This window comes from Coturnix japonica, chromosome 1 (assembly GCF_054131305.1).
Source record: "Coturnix japonica strain WE chromosome 1, WE-NBRP24, whole genome shotgun sequence".
Taxonomy (NCBI): Eukaryota; Metazoa; Chordata; class Aves; order Galliformes; family Phasianidae; genus Coturnix; species Coturnix japonica.
The window spans coordinates 126,414,868-126,433,062 of record NC_140663.1 but is presented as its reverse complement, the minus strand read 5'-3'; the positions used below and the strand labels follow the sequence as shown (position 1 = coordinate 126,433,062).

The window sequence follows — 18,195 nt, the reverse complement described above, 5'->3', positions numbered from 1 at the left end:
CCCATAAGGATTATCAAGTCCAACTCTTGTCTCCACACAGCACCACCCCAAAATCATTCCGTATGACTCAGTGTCATACGGTAGTCTCAGTCCAGACGCTTCTTGAACTTTGCCAGATTGATGCCATGATGAGAGGCCTGGGAAATGTGTTCCAGTGGCCAGTCACCCTCAGGTTAAGAATCTTTCATTAACCCCCAGTCTGACCCTCCCCTGAAGCAGCTCCACATCATTCCTTCAAGTTTCAGCAAACTCTTAAGCATTTTTATTTACAGCTTGAAAAACTTCGGATTTCTACCAGCACTGATTTAACTAACAACTTTTGTTTTTTAAAGCAACGTCTGACTTAATTTGTTTTAAGAAAACACTCCAAATAAGTAGAAATGCTAATTTTACAACATCTGTTTTGCACGATGCATGTGATTTTTGAGTCCCATCCTGAAAATGCTCTAAAGTTGGTGTTGTTCATGCTGTAAAAACATCCTTAGCATGCAGTAAGAGGTGTTGATCTTTATATGTGGTAAGAGGTTGTCTATTCAGAAATTGGTTCTAAATTCACTTCTGTTTGCCCATGCTCTTGTGTATTTCCATTAAGGAAATGTAACACCCCATTAGCCCTAAAAAAAAACCACAAAAAACAGCACTTTGTGGAGTATCTTTGGTATTCAGCTAATGCAGGTTTTTAGTATGTCTGGTTCCTGGGAGATTCTGATAAAAAGATCCAAGTTCTCCTGGAAGTCTCGTCTTTAGGGAGACAAGGCATGAAATTTATATCTTAGTGCAGCTTTCATGCTAAGTGCCAGGTCTGTTGGACTTGTAGTCTGATGGGGTTTACGTGGCACTAATCCACAGACACCATTCTGCAGCGTTTGGTTTGGCACAGGTGCCACCATTAAAGGTTTTGATGTCTGTGCTCTGTAGCCAGGAAGATGATTTTCTATTAAAGACCTGCTCCAAAGAGAAGCACCAATTTAATGGGAAGAAGACATGATGTAAATAGAAGATGATCAGGGGGCTGGAGCACCTCCCCTATGAGGACAGGCTGAGGGAGTTGGGCTTGTTCAGCCTGGAGAAGAGAAGGCTGCGAGGTGACCTCATTGCAGCCTTTCAGTACCTGAAGGGAACTTACTCCCAGGAGGGGAGTAAACTCTTCGAAAAGGCTGACAATAGCAGGATAAGGGGAAATTGATCCAAGTTGAAGGAGGGAAGATTTAGGTTGGATGTTAGGGGGAAGTTCTCCACAAGGAGAGTGGTTAGGCCCTGGAACAGGCTGCCCAGGAGGTTGTGGGTGCCCTGTCCTTGGAGGTGTTCAAGACCAGGTTGGACGGGGCCCTGGGCAACCTGATCTAGTAAATGTGTATGTTTGGTGGCCCTGCCAGGCAGGGGGGTTGGAACTACATGATCCTTGAGGTCCCTTCCAACCCGGGTAATTCTGTGATTCTGTAAATAGGTTTGTTTCAGGATATCCTGACAGTGCCAGGCTCTTAAGAAAAAATGGAGATTTTCTAGTGTCTCTGATGGTGAGTTAACACACAGAGGGAAAGATAGTGGTTATCCAGCCAGCTCTCTGTTGATAAGCTTATAAAGGTAAATGATCTTATAGCTGATGCTTGCCCTGTGCGGTTGTAGTTACTGTCAAGTTGTGACAGTGTGGAGAAATCTATTTCTGGTTCTGGTGAGTGGAAATGAAGAAGAGAATCGATGAGTGGTATTTAGTGCTATATGGAAGTTAAAGCTCTTCAAATACTTTTAAAACCAATGAAAAATAAGGTTTGCATCATCTGTCATGCCAGTAGGTGGCATTATTGGTACATAACAAGGGCTTGTAAAGGTGTCATTAGCTCCTTTTGTTTCCTGTGCTTCAAAGTAAGGTTTCATGCTACGTGGGCATAAGAAACTTGTGTTTGGTTTTCATTTCAGATTTAGTAACATAAGAACTTGAAGTCAAGTATATATACATTGTTAAGCTGTATTTAAGCTCTTACTTCTCAACACCATTTAACTGAAGCATCCAACTGAAGTTGTCAAGCACTACGTACACCACGTTGTATTGAGACAGCTTTATGGGTCTGAGGCTCGAGTACACTTTCCTGCTGCCATGATGAGACTTTGAGGAGGAGACAGATGGAGGAAGTCTGCCCTGTAATTCATACGGAAAACTTAGGTTGCTGATAAGCTATCTTGTCGTTCCAGGATGTTTTTTTAGACTGTTATTTTTGTTGCTGCCTCTGCAATAATGCTGTGTAAACAAGCAGAGGACTTTCCTCGGATTACCTGGTTGTGTTCTTACTGCCTTATGTTTGTAACTGAAATTAGTGGGAGGTCCTACTAACCACCTACTGAGCCGTCAACTGCATGGCCATAGAGGCCAAATGCAGCTTTTCCTGAGTAGGATAGCATCAAGTGGGATCTAGTTGAAGGTGATACGAAGACCACCTGGGAAGTCTCACTGGTCTTTTTTGGTCTTTTCAACTCAAATTATTATTGCTCCAGTTTTATCAGGTTATTGATCCTAGTGCTGGCTTTAAAAATAATAGTAATAATAACTCTTGTGACTTGTATTGAGATCAGCTTAGTAATGCTGCTGTCTTTCAAGCTGTGTAGCTGTCCTTCACTAGATTCAGTTGCTCTGTTAAATACCATTGATTTCAAAGCTTATAGAATCTAACCAAAAGCTTATGGAGTTCTTGAGGGTAGTTTAAGTAGTTGTACTGCAAAATGTCATCTGTGAGCTTAATTTTCTTTAGACCTTTCTTAAAATAACCCTTTGCTCAACTCATAGCCTTCAGTCATGCAGAGTGTTTACTTACAAACTCGTATGCTGGAGGGTTTGCAACTGTGGAAGGAAATGGTAGGAATGACTTTGACTGCAGAAAAAACATTCTTTTTCTCACTCTGTATATTTTATTCTTGGGATGTGATAATTGAGAAAGTACTTTCAACGTTCCCTTATAAAAATGGTATACATTACTGCTCCTATGCTAGAAGACAGGCTTACAAGTCTTAATGTGTTAAAGAATAAATAATTAGAAAACTAACTAGTTTTCTTAGTTGATGTCTGTTGGTACAATTCTTGGGTTTGTTTCTATAAGCCAGAAAAGATCCCATTCAAGAGTTCTCCTCTAAATGAAACCAGTAATTAAAACAGGCAATCAGACCCATTTTCTTGGTGAGTAAAGCATTTACCTGGAAATGTTTCTAGACAGGTGAATAAAATGTTTTTTAAAGCATGCTGCTGCTTTTGCTGCTCAAGTTTGAGGTGATATTACTCCTTGGTACCATCTGTATCTTTATGTCATGTATAGAAGCATTCGATAACTATACGGTGCTGAAGTTCTACTTCCATTTGAGCTTAATGATTGCTTGTAAGTTGCTTAGAGTCTTCTTCCATACTGATAACGTTTGAGAGCCTGAGAGTTTAAGTAGTACAGTTTTGTCTTTCAGTATAACTTCTTTGATGCTTCAGCTGGCCTTTTACTGTGGTTTTTGAGGTCTTTGTCTCTTTAGAAATAAAAAAACATGAAGACCTGGCTGTATTACTAATGTATTTTGAACAGTAAGAAGAACTGATGCCAGGCAAACTGTTTGCTAACATGCTGTTCCAGATTTTACATGCTGCTATGGATGCTGTCTCTTGGCCATAAAACACAAGATTATTTGGATTGCACTAATTGATGTAACAGTAATTAACAAATGATTAGTGACATTCTTCTGAGAAACTGAGCTGTCAGTCACCTTTGAAGCTAAACTAATAAAAATATTTCTGCTTTATGTACTTAAATAACTTTCCTTCCCCGCTCCTCCCAGAAACCAGAGTATTATGAGCCTTTGGAATAAAGTGCGGTTGGATTTTTAGAGAAATGCACATCAGGTAAATAAGAAAGTAGTAGGATACATGCACTAAGCAGGCACAAACTGAAAACATCCTTGTTTTTAAATGCTTTTTTAAATAAAAAAATCGAGCAATTCTGCTTTGATGTTAAATGCGTTACCTTTTATGGGTTGACTTTGACTTTGCTTAGAATTGAAGCATGTTACTGTTCTTCCAGTTGTGTTTGTACGTCCTTGCCCCATTCAGTTTGTACATACAGACAAAAGTACTTTGCTGTTCCTGGATAGGACCAGGCTGGTTCCATCACGCAGTGCCACAAAAATGTTAATATGCTAAAAAACCTTACAGAAGCATAGTGTATGTTCTTCCCTCCATGCTGATGTTGTAGTTGCAAGATAACTGTTTGTATTCATAGAATTTTATGAATAATATAAGGAAGCTGGAGGCCATCTAATCTAGCCTAAGGATCAAAGCAGGGGCAACTTGAAAGAATGGGGCCTTGAGTAACTGAAATTTTTATATAACTCCAGGGAACTTCCTAGGCAACCTGTTCCTGTGCTTACCGTTTTCATTGTGAATGTTTTATCCCTGGTATCTAGTTGGAACTCTCTGTGCAGCTTCTGGGGACAGCTGCCTCTCTTTTGCTGTGCATCTCTGTAACTACCTATTTGATATTCTGAGGTGACAGTTATATCACTACGAACACACATCTTCTCCTGCCTTTAACCATCTCCAGGCTGAATGTATCAAGCTCCCTCAGCTTCTCCTTATACATCACATAATTCAGTACTCTAACCACATTAGCAGTTTACCAGGAAATATTTACCTCTGAATTCTAAAAGTACTTAATGAAGGTACTTCTGTTGTGTTACCCCAATATAATTATAACATGTAAAAATAATTAGTAAACACAGATAAATGTGATAATGAGCAGGAACTAATGCTTTTCCACAAGGAGGGGAAAAGGGAAGTTAGGAAGTTACGTCTTTGTTCAAAGTCATGCTTTGAAAGAATCAACAAGCATTTGGATAAGGGTTATCTAATCAGTGTGATGCCCTTGGATTTGTTGAAAGCAGTGGTCTAGAAAATAAGAAAGTTATCAAGGGCTTTAATCAGCCTGTTAAAGCACCTGAGGTGTCAGGGAATGGGACAGTCCTCGCATGGGTTAATAATTGATGAAAGCCAAACTAGATAAAATGAGGACCCCAAGTGAACTGTTACCACTCAGAAAGTTTATTAAAGTCCTTGTACGTTACATGATGAAAACATAAAATTAGTGTCTGTTGGGGAACAAGCAAATTAAATTTTAAGAGTTATTTAGAAATCAACAGAGAATAAAATAGAAAATGTGCCGTGGATTTGTACAGTAACATATGGTGTGCCTTCTTCATGAGTGGTGTGTCCCTGTCCCCTGTGAGAACAAGTCTCAAACAGGAGAGCTCAATGGTGTACGTGCAGTAAGAATTGCCAGAGGTAAGGAGAGGGCTCTGTACAATTAGAGATGAGTTGACAAGGAGTCTTAACTTGAGAAAGAAGTTACAACTCTTATACTGGGAATGGAACCTCCAGTTAGCTTTCTTGTTTTTGCAAGCAATGAGGAGGTTTTAATAAAGGCACATTGGCAGGAAGCTGAGCAGAAGATACGCAGGCACTCGGAGCTGGAGTAGTGGTGGCTGTACTCAAAGGAACACTGAAGAAACAGGAAGGTGTAACAGGCAATGAACAAGAGCCTGCATGCCATGCTTGTAACAATCCACACTGACAGAGGAGGCCTGCTGTTGCCACTGCTGAAACTCACCACTCAGCACCTCACTGCTCATGTCCACTGTTTGGTTTCCATCGCAGTGGTCAACAACTGTCAATGAATGTCAGCGTGTGCTCTTATTTCCACATGGAGGAGTTCAGTGACACACCTTTGCTTCATCCACCATTGTGTCAGAGCGCCCCTCTGCTGCCATCCATCACACAGCAACAACATGTAATGGGATATTGGTCAAAGGTTCAGCCTCTATTGCTGTACCACCATCATCTGCCTCTGACGTTGTGGACCAATGTCATAACATATGGAGCATTACTTTTGGAGCGGCTCTCATAAAATAATCACAGAATCACAGAATTATCAAGGTTGGAAAAGACCTAGAAGATCATCTAGTCCAACCATTACCAATACTTCCCAGCTAAATCATATTCATCAACACAACATCCAAACGTTTCTTGAACACTCCCATGGTCAGTGACCCCACCACCTCCCTGGGCAGTGCATTCCAATGGGGCATGGATTTTGAGTGGTTAGAGAGAAGACTTCGGTAGCCACTAAGAAAAGGGGGTTGAAGAGGAGGGGGTATGCCTTCTATCATATACCTGTTAGCTCTAACACTGTGCTTTGAGAGAATAAGTGGACCATAGTGAGTTAAATCATGCTCATTCTATGTCACCAAGCTGATTACACAGAAGGAAGGTGAGAAAAATATAGTAGGAATCTTAATTTCTTAGTGCTTTGAGAGCATGAATGCTGCATTTATGTAGGTTCTCTCATTTCTGTTAGTAGGCTTTGGTAATACTTAAGAAACTGGAATTGCTAAAATAATACAATGTGGCTGACGTGAAGATTTCTGCTTCTATTTGTTTTTAGGAGTTGTTTCTCTATTGGCTGTTCATCCCTCTACAGTAAATACAATCGGAAAACAGCTCCTGCCAAAAACATTTGGACGGTCTAATGTCAACATTGCACAACAAGTGGTAAGGAGATGTGATGGGTGTTTTTTTACTTGTGTGCTGTAAATCTGAGTTGTTGGTTGATATCCAGTATCACTTGTCATGTGCAGATTGTCTAAATGTTTCTAGTTTTAATTGACTCACAGAAATAGAACAAATGTGCTTTTGCAGAAGGAAATGACATGACAGTGAAATCAACAGGTAGATACCTGAATATTCAGATTGCTGTCTTTTTTGTTTGTGTTTCCACTTCTAATCAGTGGCTCTTTCCTGTGTTGGTTTGGAATCTGTCATAGGGACATACTCAGTTTCAGCTGAGTAAATGAACATTTACAGCCCTGTCTGTGTGCATATGCACAAATTATAGACCTGTAAATTGTTGTTTTCATCGCACGTTTCAAATGACAAATTCACGTGCTTTCAGTCTCTCATTGTAACATGAAATTGCTTCTCTTGATGGTGTCTTTCTTAGTATGATCACAGTGTGAAATTTACACTTGCAGTGAAGAATTTGTAGCATTTTAAGTCTTATTCTAAACATTTTTAGTGAGAAAAAAGGTGGCCTGTATCAGAGCAAATTTGTATTGACTCTTATCAGTACAAAATGAGATACTTAGTTTTATGTTGGCAAAGAAGAGATGGAATTGTTTGATATCTATAGAGAGAGAAATTTACACTGGCCTTATGATTCAGAATGACAGCAAGATAGCAAGAAATAGTTAAAACCCTGAAATCTGGGAAGATATTTATTTACTTATTTATTTTTACCAATAAGGAAGATATTCTTGGGAAACAGAATTGAGGATCTTCCTTCTGACCCTGCTCAGCTTTCCAGCCTTTCCCTGGTCAAAGACAGGTTTTTAATACTCAAATATTCAATTTTCTGAGCCTGTGTTCTTATTCAGTTGGTGTTATTTTGTTCTCAGGAGAAATGTGGATGGTGACAGCACTGTAGCACAGTGGAGTGGATTGTGAAGACTGTCTCACTGTTCTTTTCCATTTTCTTGATGTTAGTTATTCTTAAGGAACTTTAATATTGTTCTTTGTAAATCCAAAAACATTTAAAAAAATGTAGAGAAACAGATTTCTACTTTGACTCCATTCTTTGCCTTTTCCCTCCCTGTTTTCCCTCAAATTCCATCCATATTTGTTCTGTTATCCTGTGATCCATCCTCTATGATTCCATCCATAAGCTTTCATTTTAGGATGTTCCCAGTGTCCTAGTGACTTAATTCTACTGAACTCTTAGTGTTGTTTTAATACAAAGTCATAATAATCTGTGAACTAGTGATTAAAGCCTAGGGTTATCAGCATTTCTTTTAAGGAGACTATAAGAATGCTAAATAATTCTTAGATGAATCTGAAATTCTGGGCTGTGGGGTCTTCCTTAATTGTCAGTCCATACTTGTTTACCTTTGAATAAGGCACTTGTGAGAGTAATTAGATTTCTAACAGTTATTTAAAATAAAAGCAAGTAACCCCACATTGAAGAAGCTCCTTTTTGCCTGCAGGATTTATCTATTCCTCTGTGTTCTATAGAGAAACAGAATAGTCTTAACATATGATTGTTCATTATGTGAAGGCTTCTCAATATTCGATAGGAATGTTAGGCTTCTTAAGGATACTTACTGTATTTTTAAGGTTCTCTATCCCTCACATAGAGTATTTGCATAATACATAAACCAAGATCTGAGCCATACCCTTTATGTGAAAGCGTGGGCCTTATGATATAAACATATAGCGTAAAAGCAGATTATTATGAGGCTAAAATAGCTGTAGTGTAGCTGTAGTTTCTCAGTGATTGAGAAGGGTACACCATTCTTTTTCTTCACTTCTAATGTACTCATACTTTGTTTTTAGCTCTGCAGTAAGAGTCTGCTTGTAGGAAACAATTCCGTGACACTGCACTGTTTTTTCTCAGCTTTTACTCATTTTCAAACCTCCTTGTTCTGTACATTTATATTTTAACAGTAATTTATTGCAACATCTTTAGATGTAGTTTGATAGGATTTTTTGTTTTGTTTGCCTTGGACCTTGTCTAAATGAGAGTTGAAGCATTGTAAGAAATCCAGTAATCATGAAAAGCTCATTTTGGAAGGATAAAATAAAAATGATTATTGCTTAAGGAGTGATTTAACCATGTGATGTGCGGTCTGAAGGTTTTTGTGCTTGTGTGTCTAAGTTGAAAGCTTCTGTTACGAGTGTATAGAAAGTAAGCATTTTTTGTTCTTGACTAATGTGTCATGAATAATGCAGTATCTGAACATCCTGGGATAGTTATGGTTATTTTCTAAATGATTTTTATCTTTGTTGTAGGTTATCGGTACACCTCAGAGACCTTCAGTGCCAAATACTATCCTGGTAGGAAGTCCACATACACCTAACACACATTTTGTATCACAAAACCAGACTGCAGATTCTTCGCCGTGGTCTGTTGGGTGAGCAAAATAAAAGTTACAAAGGATTAATAAATTACTTAGAACTTTTGCTGTAAATGTTTGCCGTGATAGTGTATATGCTCTTCATGCTGGCAGTGTGGGAAAGACAGTCTGTTTACCTTCAAGGGTGGAATCATACAAAAAAGACATTGGGAAGGGGAGAAGAGTAGAATAAAAGGGAAGACCTTGGACTTTTGTATCTGTGTTTGGAAAAGAGATGTTAAGTATTCCAAAAGTTCAAATCTTCTTAAAAAACATATCATATGTATGTTTAGGAAACGGAACAGAAAAGGAGAGAAGAGCGGCACAGGTTTACGTCATTTCTCTATGAAGGTTTGTGAGAAGGTACAAAGAAAAGGAACGACCTCATACAATGAGGTGGCAGACGAGTTGGTTGCAGAATTTACTACCCCTGATGATCACATTTCACCAAATGAATCAGTGAGTATTTGGGAGGTTAGTTACGTGTGAACTGAGTGGGGAGGCTTAGATTTCTTCTCCCATTGCTTAATTAAACAGTTCAGATAATAACCAAGATTACACATTTGCTGTAATTTATTTTCAGACGTTTTTGTCAGGCATGTTTTTGATTAACGCTCTATGTCTACAGCAGGCTTATGACCAGAAGAATATTAGACGACGTGTCTATGATGCCTTAAATGTCCTCATGGCCATGAACATTATCTCTAAGGAGAAGAAGGAAATCAAATGGATTGGTCTACCTACAAACTCGGCTCAGGAATGTCAGAATTTAGAGGTAAATGTATAGGAAATTCACAATGGATTTGTTTTGAATAAAAACTTGGATTTACTTTTATTCTACATGTGCATTGGATTTACTTTTATTCTACATGTGCATACGATCTTCTGAGATAAAAAGTAGAATAGTTTGGTCCCTTCTGACTTCCTTTTTAATTTATGTTTATGCAATATGCATCTGAATTTCCAGATTGCTTGAATATATATATATGTATACACACATATATATATTGCTACTTAGTTGAAGAAAATGCAGCAGATCTAATCAGTGCTTAGTACTGTGCGAATGTAAGCAGCTTCATTTGTTTAAGTATCTTTCTCTTCTCCGATAGCTCCAATATCAGCAGGGTATACTAAGTAGATCATTCTGGTCTACATGCTCCTTGCCTCCCTCCTAGAATGTGGGTAACTCTTTGAGGCATAGCTTCCACTTACAAAGATGTTTTTATGCTCTTCCTTCTATATTCTGCTTTATTCCTGGATATCTTAACTCCTCTCTTTGTTACAGTTTCCATTGGTAGTACTGATGTGAGACTTTGTAGATCTCAGCATCTTCTGCAGTGCATTAGTGACTGATGCACTTGTTGTCTTCATTTATCTGGTATTTAAACAGTTTAAGGGGAGAAAATGTTGATAGAAAACACTATTTAAAACCTACAAACTAATCAGTTTGTTCTCTGTCTTAAGGTGGAGAAACAGAGAAGACTTGAAAGAATAAAGCAAAAACAATCTCAACTACAAGAACTCATTCTACAGGTACAGTCAAGGTACTCTTGTCTATAGGGCAAGGTAACTTACATCTGCATTCCTCGTTTTGTCCCACTGGGGAATGGGAGACCTCTAAGAAGGCTAGAGATGAATTTTGGGATAAAGGTAGCACTGGGACCATGGTGTTGACTGTTGCTTATGGCAAAGGCAGCAACCTTCTATGAGCCATGATGGGTTTTTTCCTGTAGTTGTATGTTTAAAAAAAATTTGCGTTAACAGGACCAATAATTCATACTGTACTCCTCAGTATTGTACAATGAATGTTTTTCTGCAGTAGTCCTCAGATAAAATAGCTTGACTTTAACAGGTCATCTCTTGTGATGATCTTTGTCTTGCCTTTCTTGAACGTTGCTGCCCTGCCCTGTAGGTGGCTTAATTGCATTGGCACAGTTGCTAAATTACAACTTGAGCTCCTTTCCAGATTCCACCTAGTATTTTGTAGGAAGCAGTAATCCCCTGAGTCCCTGTACTGCTGGTTCACTGTAATGTATCTCTAAGTAGTTGTGTTATGTATTCAGTAAGAATGAGAATCAGGAAGGGCATGCAGAAAGAAAAGGCAATTGTGGATTTGCAATTTCCGCAACTATCAGATTTTTACCATCCTCTGTTGGCTTTGTATTTTCATTTATTTATTTGAATTCCCATTTATTTCATTGTATTCCATGACCAGAAACACGCTATTTCTAGCTTGGTGGCTTAGTGTAAGATATTAATGTAAATTGGGTTTTAGTAGTTAACTAGAATAATTTCAAAGACTAACAAACAGAAGAATTAAGATACAAACAATCCATTCATGCGGAAATTGCATTCCGAGGAAATTCAAGAGTGAAGTTACAAATCCTAGCTGAACATTTCAGAAGCGTAATACCAGACATTCACATCCCAAACTTTAACTGTTAGAAGCATGTAATTTTAGCGAAGATGCAGTCTTAATAATTCAGCCATTGTTGTGGAATGTGATAGCTAAACAAAGTGGAAGTATGAAGCTGTATGAAACTTGCTTTTTACAGTCATTGTTGTCTTTTCTCTCCTTCAAAGTTCTGTTTAAGGATCTGTAGTGATGAAGTTATTAGAAAATGCTTTTTTTCCCCTCAGTTAATATTTATCATGTTTTTAATACCATGTTTCTTGATTTTTTTCTTGCATCTTGAAGTTCAGGAACGTGGTGAACCTTTTTTGTTCACTTCTGTGTTCATGTGCTGCTGGTACTCACTGAGGGATTTCTTAGGTTAATTGAAATCTTGAAGTTTTAATTCAGTGTCCCATATCACTATTGCTTTTTGTAGCAAATTGCCTTCAAGAACCTCGTTCAGCGAAATCGTCAGGCAGAACAGCAGGCAAATCGACCGCCACCTTCCAATTCTGTCATCCATTTGCCATTCATCATTGTGAACACCAGCAAGAAAACAGTGATTGATTGCAGTATTTCAAATGACAAGTGAGTTAACAAAGCTTGCTTTCTGGCTTTTGGTACGGCTATGAGTTCTGCATCTATACTGAAGAGTCAATCTACATTTGTTAAAATGGAATACAAATAAATCATGCCTTATATAGATAGCCGATGTGCCATTAAACTTAGCAACGTTGAATAGAAACAGAGTTTTTTTAAAGCATTGTAATAAACAGAATAATAATGTTAAGATTTAGTAATGTAGGATTTATGAACTGTCTAGAAATTTTAAAAGCCAAGTAAAGCAGCTCTACATAAGTGCTGCATTAGCAATAGGCGCCAGCTTGGCCCTAATATGAAATACAGCGGCAGACTTGACAATGTATTTTGTTTCTAGAACTGCTGCTCCTTGCTTACAGTTCAGAAACCTAGGTTTTTCATCTAAGACTGAATGTAGTGGTGGTTTCTGCTTTCTTACTATGAAGCATAAAAAATTATTGCATGGCAGGCAGTTAGCTGTTACCAGTAAAAAGAGAGGAACAGGAGAAATATCAATCGATGTGCAAAATACTTAACTAAGTGTTCAACTAAAACTTTCAACACTTGTTAAAGATGTATATAGGATGCAGAACTTCAATTTTAGTTGAGCTTCAGTTTGATTTTAGCTTAAGTTTTAATCTGATTTTTAATTATTTGCTGTCAAATGCATATATCTTGAAAATTTTGATTACTAAGGAAAGTGTGTCACTAGCACTGTGTTAATGAAGTTCTGCAATTCATGAAACTAGAAGTGTCTGGTAAGATAGTTAAAGTAATTCAAGCTAATTGAGACATTTTTCCTCTGCAGGTTTGAGTATCTATTTAATTTTGACAATACTTTTGAAATTCATGATGATATAGAAGTACTAAAACGAATGGGAATGGCCTGTGGGCTGGAGTCTGGAAGCTGTTCAGCAGAGGACCTAAAAATTGCAAGGAGTTTGGTTCCCAAAGCTTTGGAACCGTATGTGACAGGTTAGTTAGTGTAAGAAGAACTGTTTTGTTTTCCTTCTTTTTTGGTTTCCTTTCCTTATTTTTGTTCTATGAGCAAAACTCATGAAAAATTTTCAGCTTTGTGCTGTAGATTTATAAGTTTTCAAACATTTGTGCCTTTTTAATGTATTTTGGGGAATAAATAATGTTCTTAGCGAATGGACAGTTGCTGTTTTCAGCACCACTTTTTGCATTGCCCCATGCATTATATGGTTTGCTTTTTTTTTTTTTTTTTTTTTTGAGGGCATTACTTGTAGTTGATTCATCTGCAAAGGGAAAAGGTAGTAAATGCAAACCTGGTCGTGGCTTCATTTTATTTATTCATTTACCGTATGCAGGAATAGCAAAGACATCTGGCTTGTTCACTTCAAAATGGTGTTTATTTTGAAGTGTTGCAGTCACTCGCTTGTTAATTAAGAAACGTTGGATCAATATGTTTCATTGGATTGGCTGCAAGACTCATTCTGTGGACTCCAAAAAGAATAAAGCTTTCTTACTCAATTAGATAAGCGTGTTTGAAAGTATTGCTGAGACATATGTTTGTTTCTACAGAAATGGCTCAGGGATCAATCAGCAGTGTATATGTCACATCTTCGTCAGGTTCTGCATCAAATGGCACAAGGTTTTCAGCCAGGTGAGATGGGATTATCGATTAATTCTTAAAATCTGTAAACATGAAGAAAAATTAACATCAACTGAAATACTGCGAGAAACTAGTTAGGGTTTGATTAAATGTTGTGCGATGCGTGCTTGAGTTTATCCTCAGATATCACTTCTATTCGATTGTTGGTGTTTCTTAACAATGTCACTAAGCAAACCTTTTTAAAAGTACTGGAAAATAAATGGAGTAGGCAGGTGTTCATTTTAGTTAGATTTGAGTTTACGACAAGAAAACAGATACTTCTAAGACCTAATCAGGGCACAGTTCTTACTCGGTTATTGGTATCTAGCATACAACAGATTTTTGTCTTTGGACTTCAGAACACATAATACACTGTGAGAATGACTTGTCATTGTGAAAATGACAAGTCATGTCCTTTACGCAACTTTGTACAGACGTATGCTATTTCAGAGCTTAACTGATATTTTTTTTCTCTTGCCACATGAGGCACTTTTTTCTTCTGTAGTAATTAATGACAATTTTTTTTTGTCAGTGCATTGATCAGAAGTTTCTCTTGGGTGAGCTTTGAGTTGTTGAATGACTCAAACGTTATTGAAATGTTTAATGCTGTTAAAAATGCTTGAATGAAGTGAGTCAATTAGCTGAGCAAATTACTTGTATATGTATTATCAGACATAGGTTTGTCCAGTTAGTTTTATGAGGAAGGTCAGTTGCATTTGTCCAACTGTCATGCAGCTAGTCCAGTCTGGGCAATTTGAAATCAGGTGAGCGCAAGTTACAGATGCCTTGTCTGTTATTTGGGAAATTGCTATATTACTTAAATTCTTAAGGAGGTCCTAGTTTTTTGGTTATTTTCTAAGTCATCTGTGTTAATAGAAAAACACTCCTATACTGATTTCCTTCTTTAGAGAAGGAAATAGAGTTTTATTTTTCTTTCTTTTCCCTGAAGATGTTCTGGTGGATTTTTCTCACCAGTCTTCCTTCTGGAGGGCAAGAAGTCCTTCTTAAAGAAAAATTTATCTTGAAAGTGTGATTGCATTAGTCTTTTTAAAGCATTATGTTTCCCAAACCAAAGCAACTTTAGAGTTAAGAGACTGGTTGTAGTTCATTACTGTAGTGAGAAGCACAAGAACTCTTAGCACTTAAGGTTTCTTAGGAGGTTGGAAAAGGGTAGTGATTAATTATTGTTTAATTATACATATCTATGTGTTCATGGCAGTAGGAAATTACAAGATGTGCGGCATGCCTGGTGCCAAAAAATTGCTGCCAATGCCAAATAAAGGCTATGTGCCTATTCAGTCAGCTCTCCTGTCCTAGGGCTGAAGATGTTGATTCCAGTGCCTTCATCCCAGTCTCTGTGTCACTAGGTTACTTAGGTTATGAAATCCACTTGTTTTTATCCTAACTGAAGCTCTTTTAGTTATGTGGGATTTTTGTTTTCAAACTTTGAACACAGGAAAAATTTCTTTTTTTCCTTATCTTTGAAAATGTTTCTACAGTTAATTGTGGAGAAGCAGATTCTAAATAATTAGAGCTAAATGTATGGGTATCTTCCTTTTGAAAGAAAAATGTATAGAACATGTGACTTGAATGTATAGAATGCATGACTCGAAAGTGTCAGATATATTTTCCTTGCAAGCTTCTAGGGTGTGCTCCATTTCCTTCCCACCCATCATCCCCATCTGCCCCATCCATTCTCTCTTCCCTGTACAACTTCAGATGAAGGCTCTATCTAAGGAGTTTTCTTGGTCTACTACAGTTAACTTTGAAACCTTGGTAAACTGGGGAGTGTGCAGTTAGCTGGTTTAACACCATTTCCAGGCTAATTAAAAGGGAATGCCAAAACAGCATTTTCTTCAAGATTAAAGAGTAGAAATAGAACTGATGTTATTGAAAGTGGCTTCACTTTGTGGAATAATAGGTTCCCAAACCTGTGAATTAGCTCCACGCAACAAGATTTTGTGTGATTGATAATGCGTGTTAAGTCGATTAAAAATGATTTTTGAAGGAGAGTATTTGTCAAGCTGGAGATGTTATTTCTGTGACTTGTAGAAAAATGATTGTTCAAGAATTTGTAACAGAGAATGTAGAACTAGCTAAAATTAACAGTAGCAAACTTAAGAAAAATAGCAAGTAACAAGGAATGTTCTGACTAATGAAATAGGACATTTCTGGATGCAGATAATCCATCTAGGAAAAAGAAATTTCCAGTGAAAAATACAGTATGTAGCCATGGCAGCTGACCACATAATAACAAAGAATTAACCAAGAGCAGCCATGAATTCTTCATTTTTCACATTCTTTGAATCAAGATGAGTGCTTCAAGAAGGCATAGGATTCACTTGAGGTGCTCATGGCAGGTGCTACAAAATATTTGGGGCCTTAGATAGCTCTTGGGCGTTAAATGTACCTACTTGAAATGAAATCTATAAAGCACATGTATGAAAGGGCGAGGATTTCATCATCGACCGTGTGGAAGAAACACAGTAAGAACCATTTCAGAATGTGTTAGTTTCCAAAGTAGCAGTGGCATTAAAGAGATGGAGAAGATGCGTGATAATAAGAACAGTAATCTGGAAAGTATCATTAAACACTACCAACTGGACTTTTCTTATTTTAGTGACTTTTCCAATGGTGGAGATGGGATGTTGGCTACAAGTTCCAATGGATCTCAGTACAGTGGCTCCAGAGTTGAAACACCAGTTTCTTATGTGGGGGATGACGATGATGACGACGACGATTTTAATGAGAACGATGATGACGACTGATGCCCTTTGCTTGTAGACTTGTTAAAATTCAGCAAGCTTCAGGAATAAATTGTTCTAGGGAGAGAAGTCTCAAATAACTTTGCCCCATCCCTCAAGGAAAACGTTGGTAAGCAGTTCTGAGTTTAGAAATGCACCTCTGATAAGCAAGCGAGGATTGTTTTATGTAGGATATTTTTAAATGTGGTGTGGATGTGTGTTTTTGATACCAGTGTGTTAATGCAGAGCCTTTATTTACTCTTGGTTTAGGGGTTTTTGGTTTATCGTTTTATTTGGTTTTGGTTTTGTTTGTTTGGTTTGTTTTTTTTACTTGAAGGAAAGTGGATTTTGCCCCCCAAATGTTCTTGCTAAGTTTGCTAAAGAAAATGTAGACACATCATCGAGAAATAAAATGCTGTCCTTCTGCGGAAAATGAGTACACTGAATGGCAATTTATTTGGAGTGTATTTTGGTTATACCACTTTTGGAGGGATAGTGAGCTAATGTAGTAGTGTGTTTTTTTGTTAACCATGCAGTGTCCAAAGAACCAAACAGGAAAGATACGTCCTACTTTTTATACATGTTAAATTCCAGAAATGTTGTTGTGAACGAATTTTCCCTTAAATTATATCTAACATAATGATTCCATCAAGTTTATATGCTTGTTGCTGTTATGTTGGGACATAAGAATTACAAACTTTTTGGCAAATGTTTACTGCCAGCTGGTGCAGCTATATAAAATGTCTTGAAGGTTTGGAATGATTTATTGCTTATGGTAAAAATTGCCTGATTTCTTACAGGCAGACTTTGGAAACTTTTTATTATATAGTTGTTTACATACTTATAAGTCTATCATATAAAGACATGTACTGAAACAAATGTTTGTATTTGTTTCATAAACATCTTCCTGTAATCTATTATAAAGTTGAAATTAAATATAGAGAATGTTTTAAGTTTTTTAACTCAAAATTTGTCAATCATTTTTAATAGTTGGTTTTTATAAGAGGAATTTCAGGGCAGGTGGTAGTCTTTTTAAATTTATTCACAAACAATTAACTGCACAAATACTGTCAGCTGCCTATTCTAAGACAGTAGTCTTTTTATTGAAACACAAATAAACTTTTCTGTAATATTTTATGGAATATAAAGAGACTATAATTGTTTGACTTGTTTAACCTTGGCACTGTTAGTTTTTATTAATAAAACGCGCATGGGCATTTTTAACAAGCTCTGTGGTTTTTCTAATTGTAGGGTTATTCTAGAACATGTCACTCCTCCTCACCACGAGACCTAGAGCTGACTCTCTCAGAATACCAAGAGAGCACCTGCACTACTGAGGGTTCAGATTTTTTGTTCTAATTTAATGATTTCTCCTTGTAAGTCTTGATATCATACGATGCAAAGAGCAATATCGTGCACCGTGTTCTCTCTTCTTTCATGTCTCCTCATTTCAGTCCTGTTGCTCTTCAGAATGAATGTCAGGACAGTCTTTGGACTCTAATCCAGCTCTTCTGTTTAAAATCCCACATTTACCCTCCTAACTTTTCATCCCATATTCCCCGGTCCTCAGTTTCTGTCACACTTTCCCACATCCTCAGAACAGGTCTTCCTAATGCCTTCTGTGCGCTTCTACCTTGAACCTTTTAGATATATCCCGTTCTCAGCTCTGACCTGGAAGCACAGGTTGCTGAAATGTCTCAGTCACCCTGCAGGACACCGCCTGATATCAGGGTTTGTTGCTTACACAAAGGGAGACACTGCAAAGGCGAGTTACTGGGATAAGTGCTCTGTGGAAAGGGTTCCTCCACAGCCTTGAACCCTCACAGCTGACCCTGCATTAAGCAGGAATTGAATCAGGCGTCATCTGAGGTGCCCTCCAGCCTGAGTTATCATATGAT

General features: G+C 37.6%; 1 protein-coding gene across 22 annotated transcripts in view; it reads left to right on the top strand.

Moving 5' to 3' along the window:
* Positions 1 to 17,524, top strand: part of TFDP1 (transcription factor Dp-1) — a 30,188-nt gene extending 12,664 nt beyond the window's left edge. For 6 of the 22 annotated variants that reach the window (XM_085534528.1, XM_015849478.3, XM_085534520.1 and 3 more), the window contains 9 exons: positions 6,462 to 6,568; positions 8,861 to 8,982; positions 9,258 to 9,423; positions 9,596 to 9,739; positions 10,429 to 10,497; positions 11,796 to 11,947; positions 12,747 to 12,913; positions 13,484 to 13,565; positions 16,174 to 17,524. In XM_085534528.1, coding sequence (XP_085390654.1) covers positions 9,310 to 9,423; positions 9,596 to 9,739; positions 10,429 to 10,497; positions 11,796 to 11,947; positions 12,747 to 12,913; positions 13,484 to 13,565; positions 16,174 to 16,321 — 876 coding nt within the window. In that variant the 5' untranslated portion in view covers positions 6,462 to 6,568; positions 8,861 to 8,982; positions 9,258 to 9,309 and the 3' untranslated portion in view covers positions 16,322 to 17,524. Of the gene's footprint in view, positions 1 to 3,809; positions 3,869 to 6,461; positions 6,569 to 8,860; positions 8,983 to 9,257; positions 9,424 to 9,592; positions 9,740 to 10,428; positions 10,509 to 11,795; positions 11,948 to 12,746; positions 12,914 to 13,483; positions 13,566 to 16,173 lie in introns of those variants that run through there. The other 16 variants (XM_085534493.1, XM_015849466.3, XM_015849458.3 and 13 more) reach the window with 6 other exon arrangements.
* Positions 17,525 to 18,195: the final 671 nt, after the last annotated feature.